We start from the raw sequence: 25,116 nt of genomic DNA, 5'->3' as shown, positions 1-25,116 counted from the left end.
CACGCCCTTCCCGTAGCCCCTCCCTCGGGACTGGGCTCCTGGGTCCCAAGTCCCGCCTCCCGTCCTGCGTCTCAGGAAGCTCCCAGCACCGAGCACACCTCGGCTTCTCCCTGAACACTCTGCCAATCGGGGCCAATTACAGCTCGTTTTTCTTGTTTTCAAACACAAACTCAACAAACATCTACTGAGCGCTAGCTGTGGGGACCCTGGCTTAGACCACACGGCGCTCAGTGGAGCGGGAGACACAGACACAGGACTGCCGACACAGCACACGCAACACAGCAGAACACAACTGCTCACGTGGGGACGGCAGGTCCCATAGGAGGGGACGTCTGCTTCCTCCCCACAGGATATCAGACGAGCACGCAGGCGATCTGATTCCTGCCTCACTTATACAAAAAGCTTTGAAGACAGGACACCCCAGGCAAGAGTAACTTCACAGTAGGGCACGCAGTCTGTGGTCAGACTGGAGCTGAAAGTCCGCCTCAGTGTGCGGTACTTGACATTAGAGGGCTAAGGCACAGACTATGTAACAAAACTAAGTTATGCTAAAAGCAAAAATGTTGCACATAAAATCGAGAAGAGAGCAAGGGAACTAGTGACGCCAGCCTTCCTCTACTGTTCCTACAAAATGACAAAAACAGCTCTTTATCTGAGAAGAGAGGAAGTATTCAAAATGAGAGGCTCTGCTTTTCTGGAAAAAAATTAAATCGCTGCCCTAGAAGGACAGGCAATTGCTACCCCACACCTGACAACCTCCTAGCACCCGTACTAATGTAACACTGATGTCATGTGATAGCATGGATACCAAATTCTGGAGTTAAAATTATTAATAAATAAATTAGTAACACTAAAACTGTTAACATTGAATGCCAAAGATTAACATAAGACAAAAATGTGTCATTCACCTCTAAATGCTGTCCAAATTAATGTTATAATGTAATTCTCTTTTATCTAGTAGAAGTGTCACTGAAGCACAGTGACACCTTTTTAATCAAGAAATTTGGATTGCAATGGTGTTTATTTTAGTATATTATATTTAGTATATTAACTTGGCTTACATTTTATGATATTTACATAGACTGTTATAAACAAAATATAGTCTGTATATGGCTCTCCACCAACATTTTTATAATTAAAGCTTGTCAACTAAATTTTAAAGACAGATATTCAGGGGCAGGAACAGTTTATCTTTTTTTTTTAAAGAGTTTCTTATCTTATTAAAAAAAAAAAAAACAATATCTGAAAGGCTTCTGTAGCAATAAGTATTTGCCAATCTTAGAATTATTATTTGAAAACAGATATACATTCCCCAAATCTGACGTACTACATTTGTTTTAAACAGTCATCACAGAATAAGATGATCAACACAGGTTTTTGTAATGATCACCTTTTCCTATAACCCCCCCAAACCTCCCCCTGGCATATATAACACATACAGAGAGAATGATATATACCATTTTCGGGGGAAAGTTTGTCATAAGCATCTTCATAAATATAATTTCTTCTTATTGTGACATTAATTCCATCTAGAAATGGACCATCTCCTTGAACTTCTTGCTTATCTGCATAAATCAACCTTTGAAAGATCTAACAGAGGAGAAATTATAAGGTTACTTGAAAACAACAGACATTTCGTTATAAACACAAGCAATCAAAAGGAAAAACTGTTAAATAAACCTTAACTTTTTTATCTGAATAAATTCTGAGATAAGTTTTAAAGGCCAAGATACCAAATATTGATGTTATGCCTTATCAATAAATGTGCAGTATTTAGGTAATATTGCTCCTTTTTCCCACTTCACAGCGAACTTTTTAAATCCCATGCTAAGGCACATACATTTTCGGTACTTTCTCCTGGAGACTTCTCTACAACTCCAGGTGGAGCAGGAGGAAGAGCAGCTGTGGGAAGCGGTGCATTGATGCTGGTACCAGCAGGGCGATCCCCAGGGTGAGAAAACCCCAGTCGTCGGTTTTATGCTGAAAGTCCAGAAGAGGGCACCCAGGAGTTTCGGAAGCCACGTGTGTATGCGTGTGCCCGTGTGTGCGGGGCTCCTTTTTTACTTTTTACTGCAGTATCGTTGATTTTACAATGTTGTGTTAATGTGTGTGTTTTAATGAAGAAATGTCAACAGCGTTAAATGTTCACCCTGTGAGAAGAGCGGGCAGGCCTAAAAACACCCTCTTGAAGCTGTTTTGTTAAGCAGTGCAGTGTGGCAGTTTTCAGAAATTTGCTAAGTAAGTTGGTGAATACAAACAAAACATCTTTCAAGAGGTATCTGATTGGGTTATGCTTTTATAAAGCATGGTCAACTATTAGAATCTAGTGAGAAAACATATATTTAATCACAGGCACTCCCAGTGGTGTGACTTTTTAACACTGAGACGACACAGATAAGCACAGAACCGGCCGAGCCGATCTGGAAAGAACCGACTGCGTACCTTCACCCGCTCCTCGAACGGAACCACAAAGGGCAGCTGGGTCAGGATGGCGAGCTGTCTCTCCTCGGAAACGGACAGCGGCGGGGACTCCAGACCTACTGCAACCAGACAACGCCCAGTGAGCCTGCGCGTCCCCTCCAGACTCAGGGCTGCCGGGGCTGGGTGGGGGCTGGCTACCCAGGCACGAGGTGCTTTCCGGAGAGGAGACTCCTGACCTGGCTGACCAAGGTCAGAAAGCACAGGCCAGGAGCCCACAGGGCGCAGGCGACAGCACCCACAGCACAGTCGGTCAGCTCGGGGTAGGAGAGGCGCGCGGGCGCAGGGCACTCACCGTCCAGCGTGGACCGCAGGGGCCCGATTCTGCCCATCCGCCGGAACCGCCACGCGTTCCTGGACGCCGGGACGTAGAGCTGGGTGACCTGCGGGGCCAAAGCCTGCTCAGCGCCTGCTGCACCCTGGCTTCAGTCCCACCCCGCTCCTTCCCAGGAGACCTTCTCACACTCTCTCCCCTACGCAGGCCACCCTTTTACATTTTCACACTGCAGTTATTTTTCCTAAATACACTCCAGGGAAATCTCTACTTGCTCTAATCAACAACATGTAATATCCGGACATAGTAAATCACCACACAATGATTGCTTTACAAAGAAACCATATCACCCTTAAAAACTAGCAATTTATTACCATTACCAAATATTCACATTCTCACGATTAAACAAGCTGTGTGAATGAGCAGCCCAATAAGGCTGGTAAGTACTAATCCACTGTCCCTCCATCCGACCCCTGTTGGAAATGCCCGCGGCCCGAGGCCCTCACTGCCACAGGGCCGGCCGCAGCTCCTCGGCCTGGGCCACGGGCAGGGTTGGGCGCCACGAGCTTGATGCAAAGACGCAGCGTGCAGGCGGACAAAGCGACGCCTCTACCCTGCTGTCTCTCTTCTCTAGCGTTTCTGCAGTCATGCCTCTGATGCCCAGTCACTCTCTGCCCCCGCCCCAAGACTCGGAGATGAATCCAGTCCTGTGTCTTCCTGACAAACAAAGATGAAAACACCTCGAGTCCTTTGGTAATGTTATTTTCATTATTTCAGAACAGGTTACAATACTGAATTTACTTTACATCTAGATCTTGGTAATATTCACATTTGTCTCCGTCTCTTTAGAAAATCATAAATAAGTTCCATCACTTTTAAGTATTAATACTAAAAATATATTGATACAATAAAAGCAAAAGTTTTTCAACTCCCCCCAAAAAAACCATTACATGTCAACACACTTTGTGGTTTAGAGCAAATTAGGATTAACAACAAATTCAGGATGCACGTGTAAGCCAATGATATTGTTACGCATTCTATTATGTGACCTAAGAGTTAGCAACAAGTTTACTGTTAGTATTAATTACAAAATAAACAACTTTAAAAGATTTATTCTTCTCAGAAAAGATACAAACTGAAAAAATAAATTTAATGAAAAATATGTAAACGATCTTCCAGGAATACCTTATCCGCTTTAATGTCCTCCTGCTCTGACAGCCAGTGATTGGGGGGGCAGAAGCTCCTCCGCGTGTCCCTGGACTTCAGCATCTTCACCAGGTTGGTGATGACCTGAGGGGGGAGCAGGACCAGGTCACACAGGCAGGCAGCCCGGGGACGCGCACACAGTGCCCCTCAGCGCCCAAGATGGGCGCCCTCCATGAGGGGTTGCTAGACCAACAGCAAACCCGCTCACGGAAAGCGTCTCGCTCTGTGACCACAGGAGGAAGCTTATGTACAAAGTGGTCAACTACCCAACAACAAAGAGAGAAAATGACACAAATATGTGCAAGGGCTGACTTTTTAAAAACTACAAGGGAGGCAGTAATTTTTAAAACAAAGTGGAAATGTATGAGCTCACTTGAGCCATAATAAAAGACACCTCCGAGTACAGCAATTCTCCTAAGGTTAAAACACATAATTTTTCTGAAAAACACTCTATTTGAGGGTGCCGGTGGGGAGAGGGGGGCCGTGTCCTAGATACGCCTTGTACATCTTCCAGAGAGACATTTTCAGTATCTCCCGGACGGAAGCCTCTAGGGTTCGTCTACATCCCCCCAAATTCCACACAAACCCAGCCGACCCTCCTTCAGAAAGCCTTCCCACACGCTCTGGTTACCCAACGCCACCCGCTCTCCCAGCCCAGACCCTCACTGCTGTCCCCTCAGGGAACTTCAGCCCCTCGGCAAACAGAACCCTGCTGGGAGCCCCCGAAAGAGAACACGACTGCCCACCTAGAAAAGCAGCCGGTGCCCAAGGACTGACCGTGGTCAGTTCTGTGATGTGCGATTACAGACATCTAACAGCAGTTTCAAAAGACACTAAACAGAAACGTGTTTTGTAGTAAACAAAGATAAACCAACACAAAACTGTGAGACCAAAGTGTCTTTACAAGACCAAGGCCTTTACAAGCAGGAACTGATCCTGCAACCACTATGTCGTTAGTGACTCTGACCGTGTCTTCTGAGATAGTCAGCCAGGCTTCTGTACACAATGCCTCTAATTCAGTAAAATATAATTTTAACAAAGAATTAGGAAATGTCATTCTGTGTCCAACCGAAGTGTGAGAGAAGGGGTCCCTGGCTGCTATCTCAGGCCTCCAGGACACAGACTCCAGCTGGATCATGTAACCAGGAAAGAGAAGAAGTAACACCTGAGCCGCTTGGCCATCCGGACACAACGACACCAGTAAAAGGCGCTCAAGGTCTAGAACACAGCTCTTACACTGCTGGGCGTGTGCTGCCCATTCCGCTGGGACGTCCACCGCCCGGTGTGAAAGCCTACTGTGATGCTACAGCAGCGCCCTTCTGAGTCGGCAAGGTACTGGCAGCAGTGAGCAGTCAGAGCCTGTCGCCCTCCGCCCGCGGCGCCTGCTCGGCGCTTAGGCCCCACACACGCAGTGCTTCGGGACGACTGATGTGAAGTGCAGTCGAAGTGGGCTGAGGAGAGCCGGGGGTCCGGTCCCCTCCGGCTCACTGCTGGGCACAGGCCACACGCGGCCGCTGACCTAACATGCCTGACTCCCGGGGGCCTCTCGGCTTTGCTCTCCAGGGGAAAGGATCACAGCTCAGGGGGTTACGTTCCATGAGCTCTTTCAACAGTGCGGAGGGAAGCGGGATCCCTGGGTACGAAGAATGGGACACCGCACCTCTGCTTGCAGACACCCTTACTGGTGTTTTAAGTAAATCCAAGTTTAACAGATACTGCGCTGAAATTTACCCACCACCCACAGCTGTCGACAAAAGACGTGCCTTCTGACAGTTTGCGGCGGCAGCGCGGAAGGCGTGGCAGCAGAAGCCGCTGCGGAAAGTGCGTCTGAAAGGGGACAAGAAAGAAGACTGGAAGATGCCAGGGAGAATGCAGGACAGCTAGTAAAGCTGACTCTCAGATAAACATCAAACACAATTCTTAGCATAAATCCCTTCTAAATATTGCTTTATTCAAAGGGTATCTCAAATACAGGCTTTTAAAAAGTATAAATGTACCCAATTATCACACAGGATATACTTGTATCTAAAATGCATTTGCTGTGTATCTGAAATCCAAATTGAACTGGGTGACACATATTTTTATGTGTTATATTTGGCAATATGAGGCCTGGACTAATTCCCAAAATATTTTAGGAATGTCATATCTCCTAAGAACATTTTTTGCCCTTTATTTAAACTATTTTTTTCTAAGTTGTAGAGAAAAATACAAATTTTAAGAAACTGTGAAAATTTAACTGGATCCAGAGGGTCAATACCAAAATCAGACTGATTCTAATCTTCACAGACGAAAATGGAGACGCTCCATACAGTCAGCAAAAACAAGACGTGGAGCTGACTGTGGCTCCGATCATCAGCTCGTTATGGCAAAATTCAGACTTCCATTGAGAAAGCAGGGAAAACCACTAGATCATTCCAGTGGGACCTAAATCAAATCCCCTATGATTATACAGCAGAGGTGACAAATAGATTCAAGGGACAAGACCTGGTAGACAGAGTGCCTGAAGAAGCATGGATGGAGGTTTGTAACACTGTACAGGAAGCAGGGACCAAAACCACCCCCAAGAAAAACAAACGCAAGGAGGCCTTAAAAACAGCTGAGACAAGAGAAGTGAAACACAAAGGCAAAGGAGAAAGGGAAAGATAAACCCATCTGAATGCAGAGTTCCAAACAGCAAGGAGATAAGAAAGCCTTCTTACGTTAACAATGTAAAGAAATAGAGAACAACAGAATGGGAAAGACTAGAGATCTCTTCAAGAAAATTAGAGATACCAAGGGAACATTTCATGCAAAGATGGGCTCAATAAAGGACAGAAATGGTATGGACCTAACAGAAGCTGAAGATATTAAGAAGAGGTGGCAAGAATACACAGAAGAACTGTACAAAAAAGATCTTCATGACCCATATAATCACGATGGTGTGATCACTCACCTAGAGCCAGACATCCTGGAATGTGAAGTCAAGTGGGCCTTAGGAAGCGTCACTACGAACAAAGCTAGTGGAGGTGATGGAATTCCAGTTGAGCTATTTCAGTTCCTAAAAGATGATGCTGTGAAAGTGCTGCACTCGATATGCCAGCAAATTTGGAAAACTCAGCAGTGGCTACAGGACAGGAAAAGGTCAGTTTTCATTCCAATCCCAAAGAAAGGCAATGCCAAAGAATGCTCAGACTACCGCACAATTGCACTCATTTCACATGACAGCCAAGTGTTCGTTACTCAGTACTGTCGGACTCTTTGCTACCCCATGGACTGTAGCCTGTAGACTCTTCTGTCCATGGAACTCTCTAGGCAAGAATACTGCAGTGGTTACCATTCCCTTCTCCAGCGGATCCTTCCAATCCAAGGACTGAATTCAGGTCTCCTGCATTGCAGACAGATTCTTTACCGCTAAGCCACCAAGGAAGCCCATATGCTAGCAAAGTAATGCTCAAAATCCTTCAAATTAGGCCTGAATAGTACATGAACTGAGCACTTCCAGATGTACAAGCTGGATTTTAAAAAGGCAGAGGAACTAGAGATCAAATTGCCAACATCCGTTGGATCAGAGAAACCAAGAGAATCCAGAAAAACATCTACGTCTGCTTCACTGAGTACACTATAGCCTCTGTGTGGATCACAACTATGGAATAATCTTAAGAGACGACACCTTACCTGCCTCCTAAGAAACCTGTATGCAGGTGAAGAATCAACAGTTAGAACTGAACATGGAACAATGGACTTGTTCAAAATTGGGAAAGGAGTACATCAAGGATGTATACTGTCACCCTGCTTATGTAACTTATATGCAGAGTACATCATGGGAAATGCCGGGCTGGACAAAGCACAAGCTGGAGTCAAGACTGCCAGGAAAAATAACCTCAGATATGCAGATGATACCACTCTAATGACAAAAAGCGAAGAGGAACTAAAGAGCCTCTTGATGAGGGAGAAAGAGGCGAATGGAAAAGCTGGCTTAAAACTCAACATTCAAAAACGAAGATCTGGTTCCATCGCTTCATGGCAAATAAATGGGGGAAAAAGTGGAATCAGTGATACATTTTATTTTCCTGGGCTCCAAAATCACTGTGGACGGTGACTGCAGCCATGAAATCAAAAGACGCTTGCTCCTTGGAAGAAAAGCTATGACAAACCTAGACAGTGTATTAAAAGGCAGAGACATTATTACTTTGCCGACAAAGCCATACTGTCAAAGCTATGACTTTTCCAGTAGTCATGTAGGGATGTGAGAGTTGGAGCATAAAGAAGGCTGAGGGCTGAAGAACTGATGCTTTCGAATTGTGCTGGAGAAGACTCTTGAGACTGGACTCTTCCCTGGACTGCAAGGAGATCCAACCAGTCCATTCTAAATGAAACCAACCCTGAATATTCATTACAAGGACCGATGCTAAAGCTGAAGCTCCAATACTTTGGCCACCTGATATGAAGAGCCAACTCATTGGAAAAGACCCTGATGCTGGGAAAGACTGAGGGCAGGAGGAGAAGGGGACGATAGAGCATGAGATGGTTGGATGGCATCACTGACTCAATGGACATGAGTTTGAGCAACCTCTGAGAGATGGTGATGGACAGGGAAGCCTGGCGTGCTGCAGTCCATGGGGTCACAGAGTCAGATACAACTCAAATTCTGTGATTTCAAAACACCTTTAAACATATTCTCTTTCTGTACATTCATTTTTAGTACCACAAGCTGCTAGAAATATTTAGTACTGAAAAACTAAAGTTCACAGAAGTAACCATTAAAAAACCACATGAAGTGACGAAAGAGTGTCAAAGGCAATGAAAACTGGAGTAACAATTTTAAACTGGATCAACAGATACCCAGTGTTGAGATCAAAAAGACAGTTTTCCTCTCAGTTAATTTTATAAAATTTCCTGGCGCAGATATGCCTACTACAGAAGACAGTACGGACACTGAAAGACTGGCAGGGTTTTGGATTTAAACAGGGCTTCAGTCACAGGGGTGCAAGTCTGCAAACTGAGATAAGAGGTCACTAACCCCTGCCCCAGGGGCTGACTGCACCCGGGCCTGGAGCCTCTGGCTGACAAGCACCCCAAAAGGCACCACCAGTAGCGACCCTAATGTCACTCAACAACCGTCAACTGATTCTGAGGAGACCCTGAGACAGCGGGACTCGAAAACCAGTGTGTTAAGAAATATGAACAAAGACAGCAAACCAGTGAACACCAGGACGACTAAGATGCGCCAGCTCACGCGCAGTCGAGGAGACTCACAGTCCCGCGCGCGTCCTTCCGTGTTCACGCCATGCGTTTTCCTCGTCTCCCACACCGTGCTCTTCTACCTGGAGCTAACCCTTAAACAAACACTTGAAAACTCCCAACATTATCTAAGTAAACATTCAGAAATGCACTAAACTGTTACGTGTGTCTGATTCTATGTCACTGCAATGAAACCAGAGGGATTCCCTGGTGGTTTGGCAGCCAGGACCCTCTGCTCTCACTGCTGAGGGCCCCGCCTTCACTCCCTCATCAGGGAGCGGGGATTCAGGCGGCCGCACAGCTGAGAACCAAACAGCGACTCCTACGAGCACGTTTCCCTTAAACCCAGCATTAAAAGACCAAGCAGACAACCGGCTAGAAACACACAGATGTCTCATCAAAGTCACACTTGACAACTGTCCAAGCTCAAGGTTTCAAATGAACAGGCACTGTTTCACAAGATTACTGTAAGTTTGAAAATCCACTGGCTATCAAGATCGCAAGAAAATCTTGACTAATGACTTTAGGGAAATAGTCTTAAGCATTACATATTTTACATCATATAAGAAATTTACACATATAAATAATATATCTGATGAGGACTTAAAGCTATGAATGCTCAACTATGACATTTCTGAGTGGAGATCACTGATATTTAGCTTTATTAGTGCAACCAAAGAAAAGCATATATAGTCGAAAATTGGAAAGGTACCTGTAATAATCTTTTGATCTTAAATGTAGTAGGCAAAATAAAAATATCTTAGGTAATTATCTTAAAACTTTAAAACAAAGCATAGGACAAGGCACATAATTTATGGGTACCTAACTGTGGTAAATGTGTGATGTGATTAATATATAATAGTTTTTTAGATTTTGATTTCCTCATGAAGAATATGTAAAAACGAAATTCGAGAAAAATCAGTTAAGTACCAGCTCTACGATTACTCTCTCACAGAAGGCCAGAATGATCTTCCCTTGTAACCCTCAGCTCAGAATGACTTCAGCAGTTCTGTGTCTGTCCTGAATGCTCTCAGCTTTGCTGCTGAGTTTCTTTTCTTATGTAGTGATGCTCAAAGAACAGGGCCTCTGTCCGATTTCATTTATGGTTCCCCAACACAGCACAGAGCCAGGGTTCCTGGGACAAACACCGTGGGTGTTTAAAATAACTGACAGCAATGACACCCCAGCCTATAGAAAGTCATTAAGTATCTGGTATGGGTTCCTGCTGTCAATGGCTAACCTAGTTTTGTAGAGCCGTTAGTTATTAGTATTCTCCAGTATGTTTAAAACACTACAGAATTACTTCTTAAGGTGTCCACTTTATTGAGTAGGCAAAACCAAAGCCAAAAAACACCTTTCAAAGACAGAGAAAGACGAGGCAGGCAGCTCGGCCACTTGAGAGGAAGCCTGGATCCGCCTCCCTGGTCAACACTGATGGTTACTGGTGGCACATGGTTCAATCACAGCGAGGGCACTGCTGTGGGTTCTGTTTTTACTTTTTAAAGAGTCTTTTTGACACTGAAAAATCCAAATCTACCACCAGGTAGGAGAAAGCGCCTCCTCTTCCAGCCCCTCCGCGCACAGATGAGCGCAGTAAGCCCGCAGGGCCCCGCACACCTTCCCCCCGGGGTGACACCGGCGCAGCCTGGCAGCTGCTCACAAAGGCACATCACACAGGAGTCCCTGCCGCCTCCCGGGGCTCACACAGTCACAGCTGTGAATGACACTCGGAGAGGAGCTGATCAATCTGATAAATGTACAAACTGCTTTAGCAGTGTCAGTGCGGGGCTCAGAACTGCCCTCAGTTCCTACAGTGACCAAGAAGGATCACTCCATCCACTCAGAAGTCTGTTCTGTGACCAGCCCCCAGAGCCCCTCTCGGAAACTGGTCTGGGAGGGCCATCAGGAGCTAAAAAATGAAAATGGCTGGTGGCTGGAGAAGCCAGGTCTCCTCACGCGCAGCTCTGTCAAAATCAGCAGAATGCAGGCAATCACTGCAAAATGCTACCGCCTTCTTTGGAAGATTCTACCCCTTGAAGTCCTCGCCTAAAACGCTACTCCGCCTTCTTTGTAAGATTCTACCCCTTGAAGTCCTCGCCTAAAACGCTACCGCCTTCTTTGGTAGATTCTACCCCTTGAAGTCCTCGCCTAAAACGCTACCGCCCTCTTTGGAAGATTCTACCCCTTGAAGTCCTCGCCTAAAACGCTACCGCCTTCTTTGGTAGATTCTACCCCTTGAAGTCCTCGCCTAAAACGCTACCGCCCTCTTTGGAAGATTCTACCCCTTGAAGTCCTCGCCTAAAACGCTACCGCCTTCTTTGTAAGATTCTACCCCTTGAAGTCCTCGCCTAAAACGCTACCGCCTTCTTTGGTAGATTCTACCCCTTGAAGTCCTCGCCTAAAACGCTACCGCCCTCTTTGGAAGAGTCCTCGCCTAAAACGCTACCGCCCTCTTTGGAAGAGTCCTCGCCTAAAACGCTACCGCCTTCTTTGGAAGATTCCTCGCCTAAAACGCTACCGCCCTCTTTGGAAGATTCCTCGCCTAAAACGCTACCGCCCTCTTTGGAAGAGTCCTCGCCTAAAACGCTACCGCCCTCTTTGGAAGAGTCCTCGCCTAAAACGCTACCGCCCTCTTTGGAAGATTCTACCCCTTGAAGTCCTCGCCTAAAACGCTACTCCGCCCTCTTTGGAAGAGTCCTCGCCTAAAACGCTACCGCCCTCTTTGGAAGAGTCCTCGCCTAAAACGCTACCGCCTTCTTTGGAAGATTCTACCCCTTGAAGTCCTCGCCTAAAACGCTACTCCGCCCTCTTTGGAAGAGTCCTCGCCTAAAACGCTACCGCCCTCTTTGGAAGAGTCCTCGCCTAAAACGCTACCGCCCTCTTTGGAAGAGTCCTCGCCTAAAACGCTACTCCGCCCTCTTTGGAAGAGTCCTCGCCTAAAACGCGACACTGAAGTGCACAGCAGACACGAACCTTTGCCCTCATGCCTCCCAGGGGCCGGTGGGGGGAGCGGCTGACCACAGGCAGCTCCGCAGCCACGGGCTGTGTGTCCCCACAGGTAACACGGGGACACCTGCGGCGCCCTCCTCACAGAACTACCGCTCGGGGGGACTGAGACAGCAGACACCGAGGCACATGCCATTTATTATATATTAAAGATACTATATATATATTAAAGATAATTTTTTCTTAAAAGAAAATAACTAATATCAGCTGAATCTGTTCAAAGACTGTGCCTTGATTTTTTTCTTTTTTTGCAGGGGGTGGGGAGGTGGGCTTAGCTCAACAGCAGGCAGAACAACAACAAAGTCTTTACAAAGAAGAGGAATCTTATTCAAAAACTTGTCTTCAAGCAAGTCTGCTCTAAATTCAGATCTTCATAACTCAATTTGAAACCTAAAGACAATCCTGTTTCAGAAAAGGTGAACGTTCACGCTCATTTTTAAAACAAACAAAAACCCCCGCAATCCTTCATAAAGTAGTAATGAGTCATTTTGAGGCCTAAGAACAAATTCACTACACAATTTTCACTTAATGCTTATGCAAAATAAAGCAGGACGGGGGAAAAGCATCTTAATACAGCATAATTAAATTCAAAAGGTTCTGGGTGCTAAAGATAAGCCTGGTATATGAGAATTACGAAACTGTGAATAGGTGCTATAAAATAATGAAATTATCTGATATTGTACACAAAACCTGATAACATGCATAATGGGAAGTTTTACTAACAAAGATCCCAGAGTTTAATTAGATCTTTAAAAGAAAAACATATGCTACCATTAACAGCCACATCCAGGAAAAGCTTACACAAGAATTACAAGTTTTAAATTAGTGACACAGCTTATTTTTAACTCAGAAAAGATGCAAAAATGTTAGTCTTTAAGCAAGGATATATTAAGGGCTCAACATGTGACCTTAAAAGTTTACTTAGGAATATAGAGACAGGTAATTAAAATAAATTGTGCAAATATATATTACATCAATCCGCACATATTATAAATTCAATGATGCATTAGTACTGTATTCAGTGCAATCAAAACATTATCAGTTACTCTCACTGCTACTAATGCTTGTGCTCAGAAGTGAAATGTGTTGTAAAACCAGGCAGAACGGGCTGCAGAGAGCCCATCGTGGGCTCGAAGGATGAATAAGCAGTCCTTAATTAGCCCATCAGGTTAAGTGCAAGCATTAATGGGCCTTTCCTAAAGTCTAGCTTGACATCTTTCTCCAAACATGGCCAAGAAGAAAGTTCCATTAGCAATATTAATACAAGCTTAGTTGATCATTTTCATTCAATTAACTTCTTTCAATTAAATAGATAGCTTGACAAAAGCAGTGATAAAAGACCTGAAGGGACAGCTGATGACTCCAACTGAACATTAGTGTGCGAGAGGTCGCTGGTACTAAACGGACTGTAAATCTAGCATTCAATTTGGAAAATGCATTTCTTCTGCTCTCACTTCTTTAATGAGCGATTTTAGCTGACGAGATGTGTTTGCTGCAGAAATTTCATGGGAAGTCAAGCACCCTTTTTCTTTCCTTTTTTTCTACCCCAGAAGCTGTGTTCTCTCAGTGGTGGTGGTTTCCTGCCAACATTTCAGCCCCAGTAACTCATAACTTCTCTTTCTGCACGGTTAAAAATGAAGGTATTTTAAAATAATTTATATTCAACTTGCATTAAGTTAATGATCTTATTCTACCTTTGTTAATCAATTTCTTAAGATTAAATAAATAAAACTCCTAAGAGATCTTTTAGTGAAAAATAAAAAAAAATTTTAATTATACATCACCTTGTCACTGAAAGTACTTGGGGCAAGTTATAAAAGATATATTTAACAATGTAAAAACAAGGCTTTAAAAGGAGGCAAATATAAAATGAAAAAGACTTTTCTTACAAGCTTTGCAAATTAACAATCAAGCCAGAAACAAACCTGTATCTCTAGTCTTCTAAAATGAGTCATCCAAAAAAAATAATCCTGTACGTCATTTGACCTCAGTAAACAAAAATACTCATATACTCATTACCTTAAATAACTGAATCCATCGTTTCTGCTCCATCTGTATGCACTGCTGCATTTCAGAACTGGTAGTTACTCCAACGCTTTGAAAGGCGGTGATGTATTCTTCTCGGACTTCTGGCTTTGTTTCTGGATATGCCAGTTTGATGATCCCTAAGCACGCGTCGCGAAGGCAGCGAGACAACACCACCAGCTCTTCTAAAGTAAAAGGCATCATTGACGATTGTCTTTGACCTACAATTGAAAAACAGAATTCAATTTTCTATTATATTTGGGCTCCCCCTCCCATTTCTTACACACTCAAAAGACTTAAAAGGCTTAAAGCTTCTCTATCATCTATGAAAATGCACACAGCATGAGGTTAGCAACAAAGGGATTGCTTAAAGTCCCACCTTCTACGGGGTCCCCGAAGAATTCATTATCGTGTATGGAGACCAGCGAGTGACTGAACAGGGAGCTGAACAGGTAGAAGGGGGGGATGACTCTGCCCGAGTCTTCAACAGACATAGGCGAGCCCCTCGACATCACCTGAAGCAGCGGCACCGCAGACCTCGAATTGGGAGAAAGGAGGAAAAACACAAGGCTGAGTTTGGGAACAAGTTAAGACACAGCATCAGACAAATATAATCAGGGAAAATAACATTTTACATCAGCAATTCAAAGACCTAGAGGGGAGGCAAAGTCACTCTAACAGCACAGGTTAATAAATAACGTAAATTAAAGAACAGGACAGCAAGCCATCACTCTTTATTAACGTCCTTGCTGCGATTCTCCACCAGATAAAGCTACTTGTTTGACAGTGAGCCGAGGCCCCAGGAGTCCCTGGAAGGGCAGTCAGGGTCTGCGGCAGCACTCCTCAGGACACATACTCTGCTTCTTATGCCGAACCCTGTCCCCTCTACAAAGGCAGATGGTTCTGATCTCAGGAAAGGTCTGTCCAGGCACTTAGACTGAGGAACCCTGGAGGCAGTTCACTACTGAACCCAGAGACGCAGCTGCAGACCATCACCCCATCAGTTCTGAGCCGCGCCTCCACTCACCAGACCCGCAACTGCGCTCCCCGTTTAGGAGACCCGGGGGCTGGGGAGCAGGTCTAGGTGGGCGGGCCCCCTTCCCTCCCAAGAGCTGGGGAGCTCACCCTACTTGCCCCACCGAACACTGGCTCACATAGCTTCCCTGGTCTCCAGCGCACACCCAGTCAGTCCTGGGCCAGCAGCCTGCAGGCCAGCTGGCTCTCACCTGCCCCATCCCACCTCCCCTCGGTCCTCAATGCCAAGCAGCCACTCTCATCTAAGGAGGCGAGGCGCGGCTCTCCAGGGGCTGGCCCACCGCCGGCGCTGCCACCGTCCCCCGGGCAGCAGGGCCAGAGCTGAGGCTGCGGAGGCGCCACCCGGGCGCCAGGTGTCCAGCAGCACCGCTCAGGGGCCAGCAGGCCAGCACCGGCGCTCACACAGGGGGCTGGCTGGGCAGAAACACAGCCCAGACACACAGCCGCATTCAGCACAGAGCATGCCACCGAGGGGCGCAGTGCCCACGAGAGCAGTGCAGCACGAGCACACACACAGAGGGGCACAGAGGGGCGGGCACAAGCTCCCTCCTCAGCCGCACGGGGCAGGAGAGGGAGGCTGTGCACCCAGAGCGAGGCCCCCGCCGCCGGGGCGCCCCGCCGCGCCCAGTCCTGCACCATCTGCACACTAGGAGAAAAAAGGTGTAACGCCGCTCGTTCTGCTGAGTGAGTAACGCTAATGGTTTGTATCTTTTAGCTCCCTCGTCACTAACTGCAGAAGCACAAAAACTGTAAATGCTGACAAACAATACTGAGGGGACATGGGACAGGTCAGGCTGACCAGCTGCCACGTGGAGAGAGTATTTCCTGAGTCTGAACGCGTGATCAAACTGCTTAGCTGTGCCCCTGCTGACAACACTGGCACTTGAAATCCTCCTCATCGCCAGCCACGTGCGTATGTGCCAGGGTGCACAAAACTCTTCCGCTGCTTCCCAAAAGCAGGGTGGGGGCAAGCATCTGACATTAGTGCACATGCTCTCCTTACCCCCCATGAGGCCAGTTCATCTGAACAACAGAAAGGTGACTGGCAAGAAGGCTCAGTTATGTGCCTGCAGTCTTAACCAACCAGGATGGACATGAATATTGTCTCTCAACTCTCTGCTGATCCTTCTTTTTGCCATTAACACTGACTCAAATATTTCTCTGAAGACAAGCCCATCTCAGACTTGTTGCTGTTCAGCCGCTCAGTCGTGTCCGACTCTTTTCAACCCCATGGACTGCAGCGCACCAGGCTTCCCTGTCCTTCACTATCTCCTGGAGCTTGGCAAACTCATGTCCATTGAGTCAGGGATGCCATCCAACCATCTCATCCTCTGTCGTCCCCTTCTGCTCCTGCCCTCAAATGTCCCCAGTATTAGGGTCTATCACAATGAGTTGGCTCTTTGCATCAGGTGGCCAAAGAATTGGAGCTTCAGCTTTAGCATCCGTTCTTCCAATGAATATGCAGGGTCGACTTTTTCTAGGATTGACTGGTTTGATCTCCTTGTGCAAATAAAAAGTCCGTAATTTACTACAATGAAAGGAAAAGACACTGCCTCGTGACTCGGAGAGCTGGCTGGACCAGTAGCATCAACCAGACGTCAGACAAGCCCTCCCTTCTGCACACCCCCCCAGAACAAGGGTCTCCACAGGGGAAACTCTTTGGCAACTGCCCTCGCCCTCTGAACTGGTGGAGCTTCTCAACTTTTCTAGAAGCTTTCAGAGAATGCATTCTTGTCTTGAAAAGCTTTCAGAGGACTACTATCCATTGCAGTCAATGTGAAAAGACATGGGCAGGATGTAATCGAAACAGTCCCCGCTGAGTTAAAGAAACGATGAGGCAGGCCAGCCTTGCCGCACAGGCCTGTGACAGGCCAGGTTCTGGCCCCTCAGCTTCACCTGCAGCCCAGTCACCGAGGAGCCGCTGCGCCCCGAGACCAGGGAGGCAGGGACCGGGAGCCCCCGCCTGGACACGCTCCCGACAGCCTCGCACTCGCCAGAGCTCAGGAGTCCCAGCTGCGTAAGCCCTGCTGCCAAGCTACTTTCAAAATGCCCTTCGTGCTGTTTTCAGGGGAGTCAGGCACTTCACCTTCACTTATTCTGATATTAAACATGATGAGACACACACTAGGAAGGTGTTAAAATCCACTGTAAGTTTCTTGTGGGACTTGAATAAATCAAATGAGTAAAAAGAAACATTCTCAAATGGGCTAAGAAGTAGTGAATTTTTAAAAATGCATGTAACTTCACTGATTTATAATGCTAATAATTTCAGGCACTCAGCACTGCCGTGACGACCATACTCGCACACACCGTGGCTCCCTTCCCCCTGGGAGACCAGCGCCAGGAACAAACAGGCCGTCAGCAGTCAGGGCTGGGAGGGACAGCTGTTGCTAAGCGAAGACAGCTGCAGGGCGATGAGCGCCTCCTGCCCCAGTGATCCCCGGGCTCTCTTGCCTAACAAACCTGTCGCTCACCAACGCCAAGGTGGGCACAGCCACCAGCGGCTGAAACACACACACAAAGAACCAGAAACCTCTCGCGTTCACTTGAAAATGAACGGATATAGAAGATCCGTTCTGGACTGGCAGCCACTTCTCCCACGCCTCTGCTGCTGCTGCGCACGCTGCTGTGAGGCCCAGGACCTCAGCACTCCGAGGTTCATCAGCCGCAGCGCAGTCCCTCATAACCCCCCACTCACAAAGACGCGTCACAACCACACGAAAGCAACTCGGCCTGTGCTACGCGCGCCTGCCATTCCCTCTCTGAGGCTGTCCTGGCCCAGGGCTGGCGGGGGCCATGCACCGGCGCTCTTCCCCCTGCACACCGACGAGCTCCAACCCCGAGGGCGGCGCAGGCCACGGTCACAGAGCAAAGGGGGAGGACAGCAGGCGGCACAGAGCCAGACGCCGGCCGCCCCGCACGCCAACACGGCTTCCGGTCTCGTGTGCCCTCCTTCCAGGGGCCTGTCCTGTGGCTGCGGGAGGCTGGCTGGCGGCTGCAGGCTGCATGGTGCAGGCGGGACCTCCGGCAGGGACCACTGCAGGCAAGCGTGTGTGGGAAGCCGAGTCTCCGAGAACCGAGCTCACACTTGTTCTCACGCTGCCCCACAGAGGACGGAGCCCTGACAGAAACTCGGCATGGCCACGGCCTCCATCCGCTTACCATGAAGGGTTCTGAGTATCGAGTGAATTCCTGACATATTACACACATTCAATAAACACGTATTTTAAAGATTTTAGCCTGCAAGTTACACAAGGCTTCATATAAAAAATCAAATTATTTCAACAGGTTTAGAAACCAATTTTTACAATATTTTATATGTTTTAATGTTTGGAATGGTGGTAGACTGGCTGTATCTGTATCTTCACTATCAAAAGCACAGGAAAGACATATGGAGCAAAGAAATGTCAAGTTTCTGGTTTCCAAAAACCGCCTCGGGTCTGTTTTGGGACCACACCGTGCAGCATCAGGGGCTTCGTTCCCTGACCAGGGATCCCACCTGCACCGCCCACAGCGGAAGCTCAGTCTTGACCGCCAGACCCCAGGGAAGTCACGACTTACGATTTTTAAAACGAATTTACCCTCAGATAAAGCCATACACTTAATAATATACACAGATAGGTATAAAATTAGGCATTAATTTTTTTCATTCTGTGAACCCGAGACCATGCAGACTTTTCTAATGAAATAAGCTTGGTATGAGTGGCGCTTCACACGCCTCCTTACAGGGCTTCTCATTTGGTGGCCATGCGTCACGTCCTTAAGCTCAATGCGTCAGTCTGTGTAACACCTACCCTGTGATCATCGGCGTCGTCATAGAAGATATGAGAAACCAGAGGTGTCTCAGAAACCTGGCGTTGAAGGCTAAACTGTAGAGAAGCCTAAAAAGGAATGGGGAAAATAAGTGAGAGTTAGCAAATTGTCATTCAATGTATTTCTTCAAAAACAGAAAAGTGACGAACGGAAGATAACGTGCAACTGAGACAATCCCTGCGCCGACCCCTCCCAGGGTGGGCTGCTCGGGGGGGCACGGCTGGCAGCACCTCGGGCGCTGCAGCCGCTGGGGCCCGGCATCACTGCTGCGGAGCGAGGCGGCCCCGCGCCGCGTCCGTGAGACCGACCCCAGAGAGAGCTGGGCCCGCCCTTCAGACACACACCGGAGAGTGCTGCCTCTCACACATATCACAGTACAGTAACACATTACAATACTATCTATCACTGACATTACTAAATACACATTACAATGCTTAACATTTACCAACTGATTTTAATGCCCTACCTTTAAAACAAACACACAAAAATGTGTAAATGTGGTTTTTAATGCTAACACGTCAAAATTAACTTTAAATCTAAAAATACATTTTAAAGGCTTTAAAAACCCCTCCTGTATAATATCAGAAGACTAAGGAGCTTTGTGGGTAACGAAGTTTAATTTTAAATTAGCTTTACTTAGTATACTGGATTTTTGTAATAGTATTTAATTTCTAGTCACATTTTTAGATGAGCAGGACTCAGAAATTAAATTTCAAACTTAAGAGACTGATTACACTAAGAAAAGGCTTCAGACAGTAGGGAAACATGGTTTTAAGAAAGGCGAGTGTCTGCCTTTAGAACCATCTCAGAAGAACCGTGACGTCGAAGGACAGAGACAGAGGTGGCTCAGGGAGTGTAACTAAAGAGGACAAAGCTTAACGGTGGGGCTGGAGAGCGCACACACAGGAATGAGCCTGGCACCGAAACCTAAGGAGGAAGAGAGTGTGAGAGCAGAACTCCGTGCTTTGAAAACCTAAGTACCATCTAGTCTTATACACTTTTTGTGTGATGCTGAATCTAACAGGGAATCACTGTATTTTCCGGGTGGAAAAGACCTCTGAGATGGTGTCGGACCTAAGTTGTCAAGCGAACTTGTGACGGAGCAAGCAGCAGCCCCAAGGCTCCTGAGGAACCAGCACAGGCTGTCCTGTCTCCTCAACTGCGAGGCCACCAGCCCTGGGTCTCCTCAGGCCAGCCACTGACAGGAACGGGATGATCCAAATAAAAGCACCATGTAATGACTGTCCACAATTCTCTACCGAGTTACTTACCAGTTGCTGTAAATATTGTTCTGAGTATAATAAAAAGTGTTTTTAACAGACCAAACTTTGCCAAAAGTGTATTAATTTAAATGCCCAAAGGGAGTTTAGATAAGTCTCAAGTTGGTTATTTTCCTGCATTCAATCAAAAACGTCAGGTATATTCCTCAGCACTAGCATTTTCTAAGTATACAAGAGGGGTTATACAGCGTCAGTTTTTAAATATCCAATCCCGTCTTAGCGTGGTGTGTTCTGTGATGTCCAAACGACATCAGAAGCACAATCACTGAGCTTCCCTGGTGGTCCAGTGGACCACCGCCAGCGCTGGGGACGCGGGTTCGATCCCTGCTCCGGGAAGATCCCATAACAAAGCCCGAGGGCCCCAAGTCCTGAGCCTGCAGGCCTAGAGCCCGTGCTCTGCGACAAGAGAAGCCACCAGAGTGAGCAGCCCGGGAACCACAACGAAGATTCACAACGAGAGAGAAAGCCCTCTCACAGCAGCGAAGACCCAGTGCTGCCAAAAAGAAGCACATCTAAAGAAAAAAGAAAAGATAACCATTTAAAAAACACTGAAAGCGTGAGAGATTATGTGACATCTGCCTAGAATCGCGCGTCTCGGGCTGGAAAGACTCTATCAGGTCACTCAGCCCGACCAGTCTTCCCGTGCCATGCGGCCCAGAGCAGTGCTCTCATCAGAGAAGGAGGGGGTCCCACCATGCCAAGGCTAAGGTCTTTTCCAGCTGAGAAATAGGATGAGTCTGCAAAGGTGAGTTACACCTGTCCTGAGTACACACTTACAAATGGTATCGGCACTACCCTACTTCATTCAGTTGAGAAATTAAAAAACAAGAATTATTGGAATAATGAAAAAGGGAAAGACCACAACAGGAGACCAGTTGAACAAACCATGAAAAACAACAGGAACAAAGCTGTGAAAACCACGCACTTTCAACACACAAGGATCCAGGGAGGTTCTGCTCGCCTTCCTCGTCGTCAGTTGAGAGACGCAGGCCTCTGTGAAAGAACACACTACCCAGTGTAACTTCCCTGGTGTGATGTCTCGGTGTTAGTATAAATCCTGACACTTAGCTCCTCAGAGATCCGGGGAATGCCTACTGCAAGAAGGCATGTCCTCTATTCTGTTTTCTTAACAGCAGCATACAAGAGACAAGGTCTCCCGCAGCATTTCACCCATCTTCCCAGAAGTAATCCGAGTTACTATCTTGGAGTAAATCGCCCAGACACACCGGACAGAAGTAACAGAAGTGGGTTCTCCCAGCACACTCTCCTCTAACACAGCCTTTCACCCAAGCTTGTAATTAACATCTTTCCACATGAATACACATATGCATTTCAAAAGTTATACTTCAAGTCAACATTCTGAAACCGTTTCTAAATCATTCAATAGGCAATAACAACACAGATTATTATCCCTTTTTCTATCATTTAATGTTATTTGGGACTTGACTGCTAAAAGGCGAGGAAGTAACTATGCTTTACATACACTGGGATACAGGTAAAGCTCCCCATTAAGCCTTATCTAGCCGAGACAACACTGTCAGTTAATTAGTAAAGGGCAACATTTCCAATGCAGGACATCAATTCAGAGCGGTTGTCTGCAAGGACTATTTAAGTTATTAAAGAGAACACAGTGGAAGACTCCTGCTCACACACAGGCAGTAAAGCTCATGACAGCAAGGCGTTCTCAGAGACCTCCTCTGTGTGCAAAGGCGTCACAGGTAAGAGAAATAGGACAGGTCAGCCACCCAAGGATCAGTCCAGTCCTGCAGCCACAGGCGCAAATGTGATCTTCGTGTTTTCCTTCTCAAGGGATCATTTTTTCTTTTTGGCAAAATCAATACGAAAATACATACATAAATTTCATCTGTGAGATAATGCAAGATTAAAAATAAACTCCAATTTCTTTAATGATAATAAAAGTTCTAAGATGAATTTCACTTTGAGGCAACCTGCTAAAACATCTTTCCTTCACAGACAAACCGGGAACTTAAGGACAGAAGATCAGCTTCGACACACAGCTGTGCTCTGTGAACATCCCAGCACCAAAACCACAACCGTGTGAACAGACGGCTCCCTTCCCCCAACAAGTCCCCATTCGAGATGGAGACTGAGGAGACGCCCCCCCACCCGCACTGCAGCTTAAAGCCAGACGGCAGAGGCGCCACTGTCACCTCACAGAACTGCTTGGATAATCCCTTCCCTTGCTTTTCTTACAAGAAAACTTAAAAAAAAAACTTTTAAATAGGCTTTGTGTATGCTTTTCCAAGTTTACTTGTATTTCCTGTGAAGTGTCAGTCAAAAATGTTTAGAAAATTATAAGATGCTTCAAAACACACTATAAATTATATTCCTAAATTTGACTAAAGCAGGCCTAGTTTATTAATTTGATATCTCCAACGATAACTGCTGCCAATTCATTTATAATCTAAATATGAGTTCAAGACAGACAATAAAATCATTGTGTACTGAAATGTTAAAAAGCTCACAAATTTTATGTGATCTTTGTAACAATACAAATTATAACAATAATCAAACAGCTCCTTAAATCTATCGTTTATATTGAAAATATCACTGATAATAAAAGTAAAACATGAAATCACAGCCCCCCCAAAAAACTGTTACTCTCTGTAGGTACATTCTCGGTATTGGTTCTAAAATCCTATAAAAATTTGTTTACAAAAACATGAACAGTGTAGACTACTTCTGGAACATACATGGAACACAAATTTGTATTCTTCTCCACTGAAGTCATTTGCATAATATTCTATTTCACATTATTAAAAATATGATTCTATAATCAAGAGCTAAGGAGTGTCCATGATCGCATTAGTGGTGTTTAAAAAACAGACAAGAAAATAGTGCACACAACTGCCTAAACCAGTGACTAATAACGTAAGACACAGGCTGGCTCGTTTTAATTTTTGGTAGAAAAATTAAGCATATGATATAATAAAACTAATTCTAATGGCTTATGATTTGATACATGAACAAGAAAACTAGAGGAAAATGGTCACGTCAGCCTTTCTGATCCTTCAAGTGTTAGTCGCTCGGTCGCGTCCGACTCTTCGCGACCCCGTGAACCGTAGCCCCCCAAGCCCGTCAGGCTCCTCCATTCATGGGATTCTCCAGGCAAGATTACTGGAGTGGGTTGCCATTTCCTTCTCCAGGGGATCATCTAGACCCAGGGATCGAACCTGGGTCTCCAGCATTGCAGGCACATTCTTCACTATCTGAGCTACCAGAGAAGCCATGATCCTTAAAACACTATCTTTAAAATTCCATTTCAAAGTCTTTAGATGTTAATGAAACAAAAGAGCCCCCAAGAATATGCTCTTCTGCTCACCTGAAGCGTAAACCCAAACTCCTTAAAATCAGCTCTCTGAAAGGGAGACCATACAGTAAAATGAAAATTTCACTGGGAGCTGTAATCACAGGTGAAATCTCAGGATATAAACCAGGAGGGTTTCTGAAAGATGACAACCTCTGCAGGGCTCTGATGGACAAGGCAGCCAGGAAAAGACAGGGAGGCAGCAGGTGCTCTTTGGACAGACACTAGGGCAGGCAAAGGTGTGAAACCCCTTGGAGGCACAGAAAAAAGCAACCAAATGAAAGCAATGAAGCCTGGCTGAGGCAGGGACAGTGTCTTCCACAGCAAGAAACAGAACCAGAGAGGAAAGGACACCGCACAACAGTCAGCAAAGGGACGGGACGTCTTCCTGAACAGAAGGATTCACAGTAGATGTTTAAGCAAGACGACGAAATGGTGAGGGTCGTCTTTTGACAATTCAGTCTGGTAACACGTGGCACGAAGTTTGCAGCACTCACACCACGGGGACGGAACGCACACAGGCAATCACTGAGACAGGCACGAATCTCAGCCTAAATGCCCGGGCAGCACTGCCCAGCACAACCGTCTGTGATGAGGAGCTGGTCCACGTGGGGCTGCCTGCCCCACGTGACCAATGAGCACCTGCAACGTGGCTGATGTGCCCGGGGAAGCGAAGGGGCCACGCTTCACGAGTGGCCGCCCTCAGGACACTGCAGCCCCAGCGTGACCCCCAGGATTGGGGGAAGATGCTGAGCTCCACCTCAGGCACTGTGAAAGGAGAGGACGGCCCCAGCGAAGCAGCTGAAGTCGAGTCTGGGGCTCAGGAAAGCAGGGGAAGCCATTTGCGTGGACGGGACCCCCAGAGAATGCACCAAGCAGAAAGCAGCTAAGAAGCTGAGCACAAAGAGAAGGCGAAGGCTGAAGAAACACTGAAACACAGACCAAGACCCTGCAGAAGGCAGCGAGGAGCAGCCCAGGAGGACAGGGCACTTGGGCCCCAAGGACAGGGACGCGGCGGGGGGGAGGTCGGGCTCAGGGGGCCCTGCCGCTGCACACGGCGCCAGGGAGACGGGGGGCAGCGAGCGGGCCCTCCTGCATCATGGACAGCCTCCAGCAGCACGAACCCACCAGTAAAACACCAGACCCCTGCCCGCAAAGCCAGAGGCAAGTCGGCCAGGGGCAAGGCTGAGCGCCTGCCAGCAGCTGTCCTCAGTGGCTGTGAAGCATCCACGTGCAAGGCTCCGTTCTCGAGACTCTGGGAGAGAGCCGGCCTTCTCCTCACCCCCAGCACAACCAGTGAACACCTACTCACATTCAAAGTGAGTGAATGTGTGAATATGTTTTCCGGAAGAAGAACAATTTTTAAATTCAAAAATTTATTCACATTTCCAAGTTCAATGGTAAGATCTACAGACTTTCATAAAAGGAGATGGAGGTTCATTTACTTAATC

General features: G+C 46.7%; 1 protein-coding gene across 42 annotated transcripts in view; it reads right to left on the bottom strand.

Moving 5' to 3' along the window:
- Positions 1 to 25,116, bottom strand: part of UBE3C (ubiquitin protein ligase E3C) — a 112,435-nt gene that overhangs the window by 38,508 nt on the left and 48,811 nt on the right. For 22 of the 42 annotated variants that reach the window (XR_014067103.1, XR_014067105.1, XR_014067099.1 and 19 more), the window contains 7 exons: positions 19,039 to 19,125; positions 14,589 to 14,746; positions 14,204 to 14,430; positions 3,938 to 4,042; positions 2,774 to 2,861; positions 2,443 to 2,540; positions 1,458 to 1,590 (listed from right to left, as the gene is read on the bottom strand). Coding sequence is in view for 34 of the 42 variants with exons in the window: in XM_081535486.1 (XP_081391612.1) it covers positions 1,458 to 1,590; positions 2,443 to 2,540; positions 2,774 to 2,861; positions 3,938 to 4,042; positions 14,204 to 14,430; positions 14,589 to 14,746; positions 19,039 to 19,125 (896 nt within the window). In the remaining 8 variants the exon portion in view is untranslated. Of the gene's footprint in view, positions 1 to 1,457; positions 1,591 to 2,442; positions 2,541 to 2,773; positions 2,862 to 3,937; positions 4,043 to 14,203; positions 14,437 to 14,588; positions 14,747 to 19,038; positions 19,126 to 25,116 lie in introns of all 42 variants that reach the window. The other 20 variants (XR_014067100.1, XR_014067102.1, XR_014067106.1 and 17 more) reach the window with 2 other exon arrangements.

This window comes from Giraffa tippelskirchi, chromosome 10 (assembly GCF_054371585.1).
Source record: "Giraffa tippelskirchi isolate mGirTip1 chromosome 10, T2T-mGirTip1v1.2.pri, whole genome shotgun sequence".
Lineage (NCBI taxonomy): Eukaryota > Metazoa > Chordata > Mammalia > Artiodactyla > Giraffidae > Giraffa > Giraffa tippelskirchi.
This window is presented reverse-complemented; position numbering and strand designations above follow the sequence as displayed.